The 16,245-nt window shown below is 50.5% G+C and overlaps 1 protein-coding gene across 1 annotated transcript in view; it reads right to left on the reverse strand.

The window, feature by feature from the left end:
* LOC128336139 (nitric oxide synthase, inducible-like) overlaps window positions 1-16,245 on the reverse strand; it is a 54,243-nt gene that overhangs the window by 17,623 nt on the left and 20,375 nt on the right. Inside the window, 12 exon segments of the mRNA XM_053275326.1 lie at window positions 1,435-1,521; window positions 2,913-3,123; window positions 4,719-4,737; window positions 6,296-6,478; window positions 7,569-7,647; window positions 11,317-11,449; window positions 12,634-12,808; window positions 13,158-13,207; window positions 13,301-13,405; window positions 13,849-13,993; window positions 15,308-15,390; window positions 15,901-16,095. Coding sequence (XP_053131301.1) covers window positions 1,435-1,521; window positions 2,913-3,123; window positions 4,719-4,737; window positions 6,296-6,478; window positions 7,569-7,647; window positions 11,317-11,449; window positions 12,634-12,808; window positions 13,158-13,207; window positions 13,301-13,405; window positions 13,849-13,993; window positions 15,308-15,390; window positions 15,901-16,095 — 1,465 coding nt within the window.

A 16,245-nucleotide genomic window follows, 5' to 3' on the forward strand; every position in this document is an offset into this window, starting at 1 on the left:
GGTTCGGTTCAGATCCGAACCGGTTCGGATCCGAACCGGACCGGGGGGTGGTCCGGCAAAACCAGAACCGAACCTCCCCGGTCCGGTCCGGACCCGGTCCGGACCCGAACCGAACCGGGAGAACCGGTTTTATGCACATCCCTAATGGATGCTCTCAGCCTGTGGCACTGATGAGGTATTATGGAAGACCAGGATGCTTCATTAGCGGCCTTCAGCAATTCTGCATTGTTTGGTCTCATGTCTCTCATCCTTCTCTTGGCAATGCCCCATAGATTCTCTATGGGGTCAGGTCAGGCGAGTTTGCTGGCCAATCAAGTACAGTATACTATATACTTTTCAGAGGTCCGATATTGTTCTTTTCTTCAATCCTTGTCTTCTTGGTTCCATGTAATATTCTAATTTTCTGAGATTGTGGATTTGGGGTTTTCATGAGCTGTACGCCATGATCATCACAATGATAACCAATTAAGGCTTGACTTATCTCGCTTTGCATGTCATGCGTCTGTCTCATATATCAGTTTCACCTTTGAATTTGCATGACTGAAATTAATGGACTTTTGCACGATATTCTAATTTTCCGAGTTTCACCTGTATAACCATTGACAATAAAATTCAGCCATCCCAGGTCCTTGGGAAGGACTCGATGTCTTGATCAAACAAACCAGTCAATAACACCTGTCTGATTGTATAAACAACAATAATAAATGATATTTCAATCAAACCTGTCTCCTTACACACTAATATTAGGGGAGGTCTGCATTGAAAGACATGGTTCTATCACTATCATGTGCAGTTCAGGGCTGAGAGATCACAGAAGGGTTCCCAGAGGGCAGGTCCAGGCAATTTGCAAGCAGAGACTGGACAATCTTGTGTCAGAGATACTGGAGCAATTTTGGGCACCGAAGCTAGACTAGGGACCACTGAGGTCTCCTTCAGCGCTAACATTCGACGACTCTAATATTCGGCAACTCTGAGCAAAGAGGCCTCGTTTGAATGTTCTTATATTTAGCAAGTTCTTATATTTACTAGTGGTGGCAGCTGTGGTCTTTCTTGTATTTCTCTTTAGATTGTGAGCCCTTTCAGGACAGGAAACCATTTCGTTGGTTTCCCGACATAAGCCACTTTGAGAACCTGGGCTGTAAAGCACTACAGTACAGTGGTCCCTCGACTTACAAAGATAATCCGTTCCGAACGCACGTTCGTAGGTCGAAATTTTCGTAAGTCAAAAAGCGCATCCACGGAGGTCTGGAAACATTCGTAAGTCGAGGAAGCCGCATCTAAAAATTCGTAGGTCGAGGAAGCCGCATCTAAACCGGCAACGACTTCCGGTCATTTTTGTCGTTCGTAAGAAGAAATCTTCGGATGTCGAGTAGTTCGTAAGTCGAGGGACCACTGTATATGAATAGCCATAGCTGTGCTATGAACAACCCTACCTGCGCACAAAACACGGAATCGTCTCTTGCAGGCAGACGGTGTTCAACCAGCTGCTGCAGACGCCATGGTGCACTGGACCTTTTCCATCTGAAGCAAAAAAAGGCGACACCTGTTAAATTCGACACACTCTCTGGAGAGCCAGCTAATTGTACAGGGAAACTTGCAGAGCGTGTGGGTCGGCCTATCCCTGCTGCTTACCTTGCTGGGTTCAAGCTGTATTTTTAATGCCTTGTGTTTGTTTTCACTCGTTGGTTGCTTTTGATTTGCTGCTCACCACCCAGAGGTCCCAGGACAAAGGGTGCTTTAGAAATGTAGGTATTGACCTGGTTCGCACACAGTAAGCAAAATCGGGGTCCAAGCTGAGCTACTGACGTTTTACTCACGGTGTGACCTTGCAAAAATCCCTCCAGACCAAGTTGCTCAAACCAGAGTAACTCCGCTTTTTCTACCCTGCTCTTAGCCAATGTAGGTGGAGAGGTGAATTCTCCTGCCGTGCTTTTCTGGCTGTGAGAACTTACCTTTTCTACTCAGCTACCAGGACTTAGCGGATCTGGAAACAATAGAGAGCTCTGGCTACAGGGGCTGCAGGCCACAGATGATGCGCCACTCTGCAAAGCACACTCTATGATCCTTCACTTCAGCCGGGCTGGATCTGCCTCCTGCTCCTTCGTGGCCAGTCAGAAGGCAGCTGCTGGTATACTGAGGCTTTCCAGTCTACTGGCAGTGCAAAGGATGCTGGGAAAGCATGGAGGCCTCCAAGGACTATCTCAATTTTAGCACTGAATGCATGCCCCACTGGGCTTACTCCTGTGTTTCCTGGTACACTGAACCAAACAGAGGTTCTGTTTGTGTGCTGCTACTAGGGAAGAGGAGACCTCTGACCCTTCAAGCCCTCCAATAATGGTCATGTGAACAGGCCCTCCAATAATGGTCCAATAATGGACCCTCCAATAATGGTGCCTCCAATAATGGTCATGACCCTCCAATAATGGTCCAATAAGACCCTCCAATAAGACCCTCCAATAATGGTCATGTGAACAGGCCCTCCAATAATGGTCCAATAATGGACCCTCCAATAATGGTCCCTCCAATAATGGTCATGACCCTCCAATAATGGTCCAATAAGACCCTCCAATAAGACCCTCCAATAATGGTCATGTGAACAGGCCCTCCAATAATGGTCCAATAATGGACCCTCCAATAATGGTGCCTCCAATAACGGTCATGACCCTCCAATAATGGTCATGTGAACAGGCCTAATCACTGCACAGACCTGCCCCCATGACTATGGAATGCCCCCTTTTAACAAAGTCCAACCAGGTTTTGTCCCACCAGGTTTCCTGGTGGGGTTTTCAATAAGTCCCACTAGGTTTCCGTTCAGGAAGTCCCACCAGGAAATCTGGAAGGTCACTTGCGGGTTTCAGAGAGCCCTCCCGCCTGGAAAGCACATCTCGCTGCCGGAAGCACCCATTAATTACCTCTTGTCCTGTAGGAGACCACGGCCACGGTGAGGTGACGTTCTCCAGGTGCCCAGTCTTGCGAGGAACTGATGGAGTAGTAACAAGGTGTCAACAAAGGCAGCCGAGACAGCAAGAAAGTGGCTGAGATCTTGATGGAGGGGAACTCCTCCGGGACCTCCAAGATGGTGGGGCTGTGGTGAAACTTCCATTGGTTGTATTCTCCCAGGTTCTAGGAGATGAAACACGGGGATGCCCTGTTCACAAACTGCCTGTCCAGTCTGTGTAGGGATGGCGTTATTCACACTTGAGCCCTATTCAGAGATGATGTTGTACAAGTATACAGAGGTCTGTACACTCGTCCATGTCTTTGTGTGAAAGACTGTTCCTGCGTTCATTTTAGAGCTGAACCCGCTAAATGCAGGGTCCCCTCAATGCACGGTACACATAGAAAGTGTACCTCTGTACCTGTGTTTAGCATAATGTGTGAATAACTGCTGTGTACACTGTGCACTCATTATAGGAGTGTTCAACATCATGTCTGATGTACAAGGCGCACATATAGTCCTACATTTACTATCCGTACCCTGCATTCGAGTACCCTGGTTTGCTTTGAAACCAAACACATATAGTCTCTTCCGTTTAGCAGGGGGAGAGCAACTGGCCCTCTCCAACCCCAGCACAGCATCCCTACAGTGGCTGTTTCTGGTATCTGCCTTATGTTTCTTTTAGACTGTGAGCCCTTTCGGGACAGGGGGCCATCTTATGTCTGCATTGTTTATTTTTGGTCGAAGAGCGGTGTATAAATATTCGTAATAATAGTAGTAGTCGTCGTAGTCATTCACAAACAGAAATGCACATGTATACAGAAACCTGTATGCATGTAGAATGTTATGTCTGAACAGGGCTGTACTCACATGATATTTGGACTGAGCAGAAGCATCGTAGAACTTTTCTGTTTGGCCAGCAAGTTCAGCTTTTTTAAAAAAAGAGCCAGATATGTGCAAGCACTGTAAGATATCCCCCTTAGGGGATGGAGCGGCTCTAGGAAAGCATCTTGCATGCAGAAGGTTCCCAGTTCCCTCCCCGGCAGCATTTCCAAAATAGGTTTTTGAGAAACTCCTGCCTGCAGCCTTGGAGAAGCTGCTGCCAGTCTGTGCAGACAATCCTGAGCTAGATGGACCAATGGCCTGGCTCAGTATATGGCAGCTTCCTCTGTTCCTATCTTTTTTTAAAAAGACCAAGTCTAAGTATTGTAATTAAATAAGTAAAGAGTGTGTTGTCTAATTCATCACGGCCACTTCCTCAGTGTCTCAGGGTTGCACAACTTTGGTCCTCCAGCTGTTTTTGGACTACAATTCCTATCACCCCCCAGCCATAGTGACCAATAGCCAGGTGTGATGGGAGTTGTAGTCCAACATCTACGAGGGGGAGGGGCAAAGCTGCACAGACCTGCAGTATATTTTCAACTGGTTCACCAAACCCAGGCAGTTCTCAAAGTTGGGTCCCCAGATATTCTTGGACTAGAGACCAGCTTGTCCAAGGAGCCCGGCCGGTGTGTGTGCGTGCATGCATGTGAGTGCCAGATGAAGCACAGCGGCTTGTTAGGAAGAGCCGCTACTGGTGGACTACAACTCCCATCATCCCCAGACACAACAGCTGAAGGGGACCCAAGTTTCCGGTTCCTAGCAGGTCGGAGAAGGGGCCGATCTGAGCCTAGCCCATCTGAGCAGGGGTGATGCTGGCTGCTGAAAAAGCAGGCCTACTCCAGAAACCTCCACGCAAGGTTTTAGGGGTTTCCCTCTGGAACATGGGCCCCCGACTCACATCCACGTCCAGAAGCCACCTGGAAACGAAGAGGAGACGCGAGAGAAGTTGGAGGAGGGGAAGTTTTGCCCAGATCCAAGCCGAGCAGTGAACGGGCTGAGGAAATGGCTTTCTCCGCCCTCCACGGAACTCAGACTCCAGGCCATTTCATCCCCTAAACAAAAATTGCAAATGCAAATACGACAAAGATTTATATATCGCTTTTCAGCAAAAGTTCCCAAAAACAAATAATTGAAATTGACAGGACAGTACTCAAAAAAAAGGTGCAGCCTTATACCTTACTTACCCGGAATAGAAGATGACTCTAAATTTAAGATGATCCCCTTGAAAAACAGAGGTTAAATATAGGCTATCCCTGTATTTACCTAACAGGAAAAGGACTCTGCATTTAAGCTGATCCCGCTCCCCCATTTCTAATGTCAGAGAACTGGAGGGAAACCTTGTCTAAGATTCAGATCAATAAGGTCCCCTTTTTTCCTTTGTTTGTTGGTGTTTTGCCTCCTACAGTGAGCATTCAAGTGGATAAGTAATCACCTTTTCCTAAACACTACACCTGTCTTCTGAATTGGAGAAGACCCCAGGGTCCCTTTCAGTGCTAACCTTCTAGGACTCGATTACATTTCAAAGAACCCCTTATTGACAATACCACAAAAGCCAGCATGATGTCGCAGTTAAAATGTTGGGCTCAGACTGGGGAGACCCGAGTTCAAATCCCCATTATCTCTCGGCCTAACCTTACTCACAGGGTTGTTGTGAGGATAAACACAAACCATGTACATTGCTCTGGGCTCCTCAGAGGAAGAGTGGGATATACATGTTAACATAAAACAATTCCAAAACTGTTCCAGAATAGTGCTGAACTGAACTTCAACCCCGAATACCACCATTCTATTCATGATGACATTCCCTAGGGAAATGAAGCCAATTCAGAGGGACAGCAATGCTCCATGCACTGTATTGCCTTCACTCTGAATTGACATGATGGGAAGAATACAGGGGTCACCTGAGTGAGGACTGAGAGGAGGGGTGCACAGCTGCCACCTGGGCCTCCAGACAAATTCCAGCATTTCCTGTCTGTCTTTCAGGTCTCCCTAAACAATTTCATGTCCTCTCAATTTCACGTCCTCTTCTGAAACGGCTTAAAGAGGGAGTGCTGTTCACAGAGGATCAACGCACTTCCCTATAAGCAGAACCGGATAAGTTGTACCGTATTTTATGGACTATAAGACTCACTTTTTTCCTCGAAAAATATCCGCCAAAATTCAGGTGCGTCTTATATGTTTTAACAGTCCAATATGTTAAAACTCTGAAAAACTGGATTAAAATTAAGGTGCGTCTTATAGTCCGTAGCGTCTTATAGTCCGTAAAATACGGTATTTGGCAAAGTCAAACCAAAACATGCATTGTCTCCTGGTTGAGCAAGGCTCATGTTTTTCTGGAGGTTAGGCTTGAGTTTTTCCAGGGTGAGGCTTGAAGTTCTATGGAAACAAAACCATTTCTATTTTCACACAGAGTTTGCTTGAAATCGCTCCCACTTGGCTAGACCTTTTCCTGTCCTCCCATTCAAGGCTTCCAACTTACGGTCACTACGCCTTTCCAGCCTGGCGATCTCATCCGGCGGAGGAGCGTCCACAACACGTGTGATGAGACCATCCACGAGAGTTTTCTGGTTGCCGGGGAAGATCCCAAGATGGGCTCCAGGGAGATACTGGACTTCCCAATTAGCCTCATAGGAAAGCTTAATTAAGAGGGTAGCACGGCTGAAAGAAGGGGTAAAAGGCCCGAAGCGCTCATCAGTCAACAGGATTTCCTTTTTGAGACCATGAGACAGGATATGTTTCAACACGTGGGGAGGGTGAGCCTCTCTTTCTGAGATCCTCTGAAGGCCTCAGCTCTTAACCTTTTATGGGAAACCTTGTCCAGCTCTGATAAATGGGAGGGTTTCACTGTCTGTGAAAAGTTCAGATTGAAGCCCAAAGAGTTAGGAAGGCATTTTAACCCGCCTGTATATTTAACCCGCCTATATATGGGAGGAGAGCTGGTCTTGTGGTAGCAAGCATTAATTTCCCCTTTGCTAAGCAGGGTCCACCTTGGTTTGCATTGGAAAGGGAGGCTACATTTGTGAGCATGGGAAGATGTTCCCCTTAGGGGATGGGGCTGCTCTGGGGAGAGCATCATGCAGGAGGCCTCCCTGGTGGCATCTCCAAGTTAGTGCTGAGAGAGATTCCTGCCTGCGACCTTGGAGAAGCCGCTGCCAGTCTGGGAAGACAGTACCAAGCTAGATGGACCCAGGGTCTGACTCGGTATATGGTAGCTTCCCTTGTTCCTATTTGGAGCCATAGCTGATCCTCTAAAGCAGGGTTTCTCAACGTGTGGGTCCCCAGATGTTATCGGACTTCAACTCCCATCATCCCCAGCCCCAGTGGCCTTTGGTTGGGAATTATGGGAGTTGAAGTCCAATTACATCTAGGGACCCACACGCTGAGAATCCCTGTCTAAAGGGTTAAAAAAATTAGAGTTTGGCCCGAAAGTTTGGAAGTCCAGACTTTTGCCCAAATGGGTGGGGGATGCCGTGGCAAAGTGGAAAGCTAAATGTACTGCCCCCTCGCCCCCGCCGACTTTCATGGGTCCGTGATCCTCCCACCGTCATGCATGATGCAAGGGACACTCCTTTCGGCATCCAGCCACTCCCATGTTTTCCCCAACATCCTTCAGTTGTTGAGGTAAGCTCAACCACCCCCCACCCACCATGAGCCCTCCAAAGAGTGCCAAGATGCGGGGGAGCATCTTGGCTCATTCCAGAGACAGGGATGACCAGCAGAGGCTTCAGAAGGATGGGCCCCCACATACCTGGACTTGGGGCTCTGCAGATTCTCCCGGCCCTTGAGCGTCATTGGAACGACGTGTTTCCCATGCATGACGCCAAGAGCTGTGGGGGGAAACAAATGAGATAGTGATGTCAGTGATAGTTTAAGAGGACACCTCCATCCATCCATCCATCCATCCATCCATCCATCCATCCATCCCATTCCATTCCATTCATATCCCGCTCTTCCTCCGAGGAGCTCAGAGTACATGGTTATTTTTATCCTCACAACAACCCTGCGAGGTAGGCTAGGCTGAGAGATACATGACTGGCCCAGAGTCACCCGGTGAGTTTCATGGTTGAATGGGGATTCGAACTCGGGTCTTCCCTCCCGGTCCTAGTCGAATACTCTGACCACTAGGGCTATGCTAGTTATGAGCCCTGCTGCCTCTTCAGATCCTCTGGGGAGACCCATTAGCAGTTGCCACCCACTCATCAGGCGGCCGCTCAGGGATGGGCCTTCTCTGGCTCCCCAGGCTTTGGGATGTGCTCCCCGCTAAAGTAAGAGCCTCCTCGCATCTCTGACAGCTTTCAAAAGGGCTGTGAAGACACATTTACGCATCCAGACTCTTAATTAGACCTATAGAATTGGTGAGTGCTTTGATGTTTGTTTTAATCGGCGTGGTTTTATTGTACGCCGCCCAGAGACGTGAGTTATGGGCCGTAAATAAATACGCTAACTAAATAAATAATGCCATCATTAATCAAAACTTGATGTTCTTTGGTCAGGGGTGGTTTAAAGTTGCAAGATAAGCAGAGGCTGTCCCAGAAGAGTTTCCCGAGTCTGAGGAGAGCTGGTTTTATGGTAGCCAGCATGAATGGTCCCTGTTGCTAAGCAGGGCCTGCCCTGGTTTGCATTTGGATGGGAGACCACATGTGTGAGCACTGGAAGATCTTCCCCTTAGGGGATAATGGGGCCCTCTTTGGGAAGAGCATCTCTATGCTTGCGTGCAGAAGGTTCCACGTTCCCTCTCTGGCAGCATCTCCAAGACAGAGCGGAGAGAGACTCCTGCCTGCAGGCTTGGCTTGGAGAAGCCGTTGCCAGGCTGTGTTGATTCTCACCGTTGGGTCCCCAGATGTTCTTGGACTTCAGCTCCCATAATCCCCAGCCCCAGTGGTCTTTGGTGGGGGATTATGGGAGTTGAAGGCCAATTACATCTGGGGACCCAACGTTGAGAGTCCCTGGTATAGACAATACACTGCCATTCTCGGTCCCTTTCGGTGATGCTGGGGTGGGGTGTGCTCACTGCTCAGCCTCCATGGCTCTACCTGACAAATGGCCAGTCCAAAGGCAGGGTGACTCTTGTTAACAGAGGGTGGCATGGTAGGGAGAAAGAAAAGCCAACGGAGCTGCCAGGAACCAGAGGCAGAGAAAGAAGAGCCAACGGAGCTGCCAGGAACCAGAGGCAGAGAAAGAAAAGCCAACGGAGCTGCCAGGAACCAGAGGCAGAGAAAGAAAAGCCAACGGAGCTGCCAGGAACCAGAGGCAGAGAAAGAAAAGCCAACGGAGCTGCCAGGAACCAGAGGCAGAGAAAGAAAAGCCAACGGAGCAGCCAGGAACCAGAGGCAGAGAAAGAAGAGCCAACGGAGCAGCCAGGAACCAGAGGCAGAGAAAGAAGAGCCAACGGAGCAGCCAGGAACCAGAGGCAGAGAAAGAAGAGCCAACGGAGCTGCCAGGAACCAGAGGCAGAGAAAGAAGAGCCAACGGAGCTGCCAGGAACCAGAGGCAGAGAAAGAAGAGCCAACGGAGCTGCCAGGAACCAGAGGCAGAGAAAGAAGAGCCAACGGAGCTGCCAGGAACCAGAGGCAGAGAAAAAAGAGCCAACGGAGCTGCCAGGAACCAGAGGCAGAGAAAGAAGAGCCAACGGAGCTGCCAGGAACCAGAGGCAGAGAAAGAAGAGCCAACGGAGCTGCCAGGAACCAGAGGCAGAGAAAGAAGAGCCAACGGAGCAGCCAGGAACCAGAGGCAGAGAAAGAAGAGCCAACGGAGCAGCCAGGAACCAGAGGCAGAGAAAGAAGAGCCAACGGAGCTGCCAGGAACCAGAGGCAGAGAAAGAAAAGCCAACGGAGCAGCCAGGAACCAGAGGCAGAGAAAGAAGAGCCAACGGAGCTGCCAGGAACCAGAGGCAGAGAAAGAAGAGCCAACGGAGCTGCCAGGAACCAGAGGCAGAGAAAGAAGAGCCAACGGAGCTGCCAGGAACCAGAGGCAGAGAAAGAAGAGCCAACGGAGCTGCCAGGAACCAGAGGCAGAGAAAGAAGAGCCAACGGAGCTGCCAGGAACCAGAGGCAGAGAAAGAAGAGCCAACGGAGCTGCCAGGAACCAGAGGCAGAGAAAGAAGAGCCAACGGAGCTTCCAGGAACCAGAGGCAGAGAAAGAAGAGCCAACGGAGCTTCCAGGAACCAGAGGCAGAGAAAGAAGAGCCAACGGAGCTTCCAGGAACCAGAGGCAGAGAAAGAAAAGCCAACGGAGCTTCCAGGAACCAGAGGCAGAGAAAGAAGAGCCAACGGAGCTGCCAGGAACCAGAGGCAGAGAAAGAAGAGCCAACGGAGCTGCCAGGAACCAGAGGCAGAGAAAGAAGAGCCAACGGAGCTGCCAGGAACCAGAGGCAGAGAAAGAAGAGCCAACGGAGCTGCCAGGAACCAGAGGCAGAGAAAGAAGAGCCAACGGAGCTGCCAGGAACCAGAGGCAGAGAAAGAAGAGCCAACGGAGCAGCCAGGAACCAGAGGCAGAGAAAGAAGAGCCAACGGAGCAGCCAGGAACCAGAGGCAGAGAAAGAAAAGCCAACGGAGCAGCCAGGAACCAGAGGCAGAGAAAGAAGAGCCAACGGAGCTGCCAGGAACCAGAGGCAGAGAAAGAAGAGCCAACGGAGCTGCCAGGAACCAGAGGCAGAGAAAGAAGAGCCAACGGAGCTGCCAGGAACCAGAGGCAGAGAAAGAAGAGCCAACGGAGCTGCCAGGAACCAGAGGCAGAGAAAGAAGAGCCAACGGAGCAGCCAGGAACCAGAGGCAGAGAAAGAAGAGCCAACGGAGCTGCCAGGAACCAGAGGCAGAGAAAGAAGAGCCAACGGAGCTGCCAGGAACCAGAGGCAGAGAAAGAAGAGCCAACGGAGCTGCCAGGAACCAGAGGCAGAGAAAGAAGAGCCAACGGAGCTGCCAGGAACCAGAGGCAGAGAAAGAAGAGCCAACGGAGCTGCCAGGAACCAGAGGCAGAGAAAGAAGAGCCAACGGAGCTGCCAGGAACCAGAGGCAGAGAAAGAAGAGCCAACGGAGCTGCCAGGAACCAGAGGCAGAGAAAGAAGAGCCAACGGAGCTGCCAGGAACCAGAGGCAGAGAAAGAAGAGCCAACGGAGCTGCCAGGAACCAGAGGCAGAGAAAGAAGAGCCAACGGAGCTGCCAGGAACCAGAGGCAGAGAAAGAAGAGCCAACGGAGCAGCCAGGAACCAGAGGCAGAGAAAGAAGAGCCAACGGAGCTGCCAGGAACCAGAGGCAGAGAAAGAAGAGCCAACGGAGCTGCCAGGAACCAGAGGCAGAGAAAGAAGAGCCAACGGAGCTGCCAGGAACCAGAGGCAGAGAAAGAAGAGCCAACGGAGCTGCCAGGAACCAGAGGCAGAGAAAGAAGAGCCAACGGAGCTGCCAGGAACCCCTCGACCATTAGAACGAGCCAGTACTGCTTGTGAGTGCAAGGAGGTAATGACTACAAAGCATTTTGCCCCACAAGCATTGGTGGACTACCTTTTCGCAGATCCAGTGGCTGGGAGTCACAGACCGCCCTGAAGTCCTTGGAGTCCCAGGTCTCGCTGCAGGTGTGTGCCTTGGGTAAGAGGATCCGCTGCTTTGCACGGACGTCAAAAAGGTCACAGGCAATCTTTTCAAAACACAAAAAGATAAGAGGAGGGTGGGTGGGTGTATCTCCACAGGGCAACAAGAGTGTCTTCTGGGTCTGAACCGATAACGTTCTGGCCCACTTGAATGAAACACAATTCCGACAACCATCTAGACAGCCCGATACTGAGTGTACTGGGTAGGCATTCAAAGATTGTGATCCTAAGCACACTTTCTGGGAAGTAACATGGGACTTACTCCCGCGTAAACATGCCTAAGAGTTAAGGATGTGCACTGAATGCTTTGTGCAATCTGTTGCAAGTCTGGAACAGACACAAAATGTTCGGGACATTCCATCGGAGTAACGAGGGGAGCCGCTTGCGCCAACGGAACGACCCATTCCGGCCGGAATGTCGGAATGGGGTCGGGACATTCTGCCCAGAACGGGCTAATTCTGTTCTGAGCTCAGAACAAGACCCCCCCCTTTTAAGGGGGGTCCTGTTTCGAGCTCGGAACGGCCTGTTCCTAGTCAAAATGTCTCTCATCCCACGTTAACTGCATTCACGAGAGCTGCTCTGCCTGCAGGCTGGTCATTCATCAGGTAGATGAATTCAGGGGGAGGAGGAGGCAGTGGCGGCGAAGGCAGGCAGGAAGCCCTCTTCAAACCTGGCTGCACCCCACTGATTACTTTCAATGGGACTCAATATAAGAGTACAGCGGTCCCTCGACTTACGAAGTTAATCCGTTCCGAACACACGTTCGTAGGTCGAAAATTTCGTAAGTCGAAAAGCGCACCCACGGAGGTCTGGAAAAATTCGTAAGTCGAGGGAACCACATCTAAAAATTCATAAGTTGAGGAAACCGCATCTAAACCGCCAACGGTTTCCGTTCGGATGTCGAAAAATTCGTAAGCGTGCGGCCATTTTTGTCGTTCGTAAGTCGAAAACTTCGGATGTCGAGTAGTTCGTAAGTCGAGGGACCACTGTATGCCCATTCTGAGCTGCCTCCTTCCCCTGAGCACTTATTGTTTATTCATAGCAGCTGATGCTTCAAATCCTGGAGGCCAGGAGCAGGGGTAGGGCAATGCGCACGCATCCAGACATGTCACACTCCACTTTTTCAGCCCCACACTAGCTGGAGGAGCCCCACAACCCCACTGACTGTTTCTAGCCCCGTGAGATTGTGAGAACTCTGGGACCCATTGCGAATCGCGGTGATCAGAGTGACCTTGAATGTATTCACTGCCCAGAGCCGGAATGCCTCTTCCTGCCCATTGAGTTCATCCCCTTCGTCCATCGGCACAACCGGAGAGGCCCCCAGTTGACTGAGCTTCTGGTAAACCAAGTGCGCAAAGGCACAGAATTCTGGATACGTGCTCGAACCCAAGCCGAAGACGGCGAATCTGGCCCAGAGAAAGAAGGGGGCAGAAATGTTTTGTGGAGATCAAAGAAAGATCAGCATGGAACCTGGTTTGAGAACGTCAAAGGTTAAGCATTAGGAACACAGGAACCTAGGAAGCTGCCCTTAAACTGAGTCAGACCCCTGGTCCATCTAGCGCAATATTGTCTGCACAGACTGGCAGCGGCTTCTCCCAGGTTGCAGGCAGGAAACTTTCTCAGCTCTATCTGGAGATGCTGCGAGGAGGGCACTTGGAACCTTCTGCATACACGGAGTCTTGTTAAGACCTCTTAACAAGAAAGACAGAAGACTAGGAAGACTCCAGCTAGGTTGCAAGATCCCTCCCAAGTTACCTGAATTTCTTATTCAGGCTTTTCATTGTCAGCAGGGCATTCTGAAATTTCTGCAACAAAAATAAAGAGAATTGTCTATATTGCATTGATAGACACTTGGATAACGGAAAGCAAATGGATACAGGGCATGTCTTAAAACATACTTTCCCATTGCTTGGAGAGTCACCATTCCCAAAAGTGCTGGTCACCACCAGGAGGAGACTTTCCTTCTCTAGGTCCATTAGATCAAAATCTTCCATACAAACCACCTAAGAGAGGAAACAGATTTGAGCAGGAGTTGTCACATCAACACATGAAGTTGCATGCTGCCCGTTGAGTCTATGGGTCTGTTTAGCACAGGACTGTCTACTCTGACAGGCAGCAGCTCCCCAGGGTCTTAGGCAGAGATCTTTCCCACTACCTACAACTGGATCCTTTAAAGTGGAGGTGTGAAGGAGTGATATCCTCATCATCATCAACCACAAAATAATCAATAAAAAGCAGCTTCTTAATATCAAAACGAAACAATCTCATCATATCGTATCGTATCGTATCGTATCATAAGTAGCATGTATGTTGCTAAAACCTTTGCCCTCACTTTCAAATTGTTCCTAACGAAGCAATGATATAACCATATGTCAGTCTCTCTCTCTCTCTCTCTCTCACACTCACACACACACACACACCCGACAGTCATCTCAAGGCTCCTTACCTTGCTACTGAAAGCACAGTTGAAGAGAGATCCCAGATCCTGGGCCCGGGTTTCGGATTTCCCCGTTTCGCTTGCATAGAGGACAGTGACTTGTGTTCTGAGAGCCATCGCCCTCTGCATCAGCAAGGATGCAAAAAGCACAGCCCTGTGGGGGGGGGGGGAACAGCAGGCACAGTTTACGGCTGATGGTAGGAAATATTCTGGGTAGATTCCAGAAAGGGAGTAAAGAGGTAGTGGTGGTAACCATACATGACAGTGCTCCGCAATTTTTCAAGCGGCGCAAAAAACCCTCAGTGTGAGAGCCCTTTCCGCCTTTGCTGAGCTGTTCTCAATGCTGAGAGGGCCCTTCAAGAGAGACTGAGCGCTCTTTTAAAAGGTCTGTAGGGAGAGGGCTTGGAACCTAGGAAGCTGCCTTCTACGGAGTCTGACCCTTGGTCCACCTAGCTGAGTATTGTCTTCACAGACTGGCAGCGGCTTCTCCGAGGTTGCAGGCAGGAGTCTCTCTCCCAGCCCTCTCCTGTTGGAGATGCTGCCAGGGAGGGAACTGGGAACCTTCTGCTCTTCCCAGAGCGGCTCCATCCCCTACTAAGGGGAATCTCTTCCAGTGCTCACACTTTTGGTCTCCCATTCATATGCAACCAGGGCGGACCCTGCTTAGCTAAGGGGACAAGGCATGCTGGCGACCACCAGACCAGCTTTCCTCTCCTAAAAAGATCTCAAGTACAGAGCCAGGAAAGATCTTGGGGAATATAGGAAGCTGCCACCTACTGAGTCAGACCCTTGGTCCACCTAGCTGAGTATTGTCTACCCAGACTGGCAGCGGCTTCTCCGAGGTTGCCGGCAGGAGTCTCTCTCCCAGCCCTCTCTCGTTGGAGATGCTGCCGGGGAAGGAACTGGGAACCTTCTGCAGGCAAGCAGGCAGGCAGGCAAGTGGTCTTCTCAGCACTTTGTGCATGCCTTCCAGGAGGGTGCAGGGGATCAAGAGGTCCCCTTTTCCCTTAAGGGAGCCCCTCAGCACTGCATGCTGGAACTGTGCAGAGAATTCAACTTTGGCCACAGCATCACGTGAAGAACACTCAGCTCCTTGGAGGAAGGGTGAGGTAGAACTGCCAAAAAAAAAAAAAAAAAAATTCCACATCTGGAATACGTTTCTTCTCAGCAGATCTAGATTTTGTCAGCATCAGGATGGGACCTGGATGGGCTGCCAGTTCAAATCCCTGCTGGTGCTATAGTGGGCAGCAGCGATCTAGGAAGATGCTGAAAGGCATCACTCTCACACTGCACGGGAGGAGGCCACGGTCAACCCCTCCTGGATTCTGCCCAAGAAAAACCACAGGGCTCTGGGGGCACCAAGAGTCGAAATCGACTTGACGGCACATTTTGCTTCCGTTGGGGACGAACCGCCTTCTGAATCAGGCAACCGAAGACAATGGCCACGCGTTTTGTCCCGGAAACTTCCTTGGCCCAGACGCGAAATTTTATCTCTTTTTCCCTCGGCTTGCGTCTCTCGTCTTTCCAGACGTGGGTTTTCCAGGCATCCACCTTAAAAGGGGGGGATTTTTGAAGGGCAGCGTTGCCAGGCTGAAGCCCAGAGACTCCCATCTAACATTTGGCCCGGGGGTCAGACTTCCCCTGCTAACGGGGCACAGAGGCACCTTTCTGGGGTTGGCAATAATTCCTTTCATCGAGCAGGGAGAGGGCAACGGACCGGTCCTACCCGTCACCCGGCACAGCGTCCCTCCAGTGGCTGTTGCTCTGCTGGTCTCTCTCTTATGTTGCTTATTCAGATTGCGAGTCCTTTTGGGGACAGGGAGCCATGTCATCGATTTCTCTGATCGTTTATATCTGTATAAACCACGTTGGGAACCTTCTCTCGAAAAGCGGCATATAAATATTCGACGTATTCCTATACGGAAGGAGGTGGGGCTTTTGCTTCCTCTCCCTCCCCCTCCGATTTTCCATCCGGTCCGTCGTATGCCCGGAGGAGCGACCCACGCCAGTCTCTCCCAAGGAAGAAGACGGTTTCAGTCAACCTGAGGGCGTTTTGCTCACCTGGCAATAGCAGAAAGGAGAGAGGACGCAACTCAGCATCTCCTGAGGCAAGATGGGAGTGATGCTGCCAGAGACGGGAGGCACGAGCCAAACCCAGTCAGCCGGACACCCCCCTCGGGGCCGGTATTCGTTCTGCATGTACTTCATGAACGATTCGGCGGCTGAATGGTGGTCCAAGATGGTGACATTTTGTTTCTGAAAGAGGTAGCAGAGTTGTGGGTATGTCACCGGGAGTCAGACCGTTCATCTATCTAGCTCAGTACTGTCTACCCAGACTGGCAGCAGCTTCTCCCGGGGTGCAGGCAGGCGTCTCTCTCAGGCCTCTCTTGGAGATGCTGCCGCCAG

This window comes from Hemicordylus capensis, chromosome 12, assembly GCF_027244095.1.
Source record: "Hemicordylus capensis ecotype Gifberg chromosome 12, rHemCap1.1.pri, whole genome shotgun sequence".
In the NCBI taxonomy this organism is placed as follows: domain Eukaryota; kingdom Metazoa; phylum Chordata; class Lepidosauria; order Squamata; family Cordylidae; genus Hemicordylus; species Hemicordylus capensis.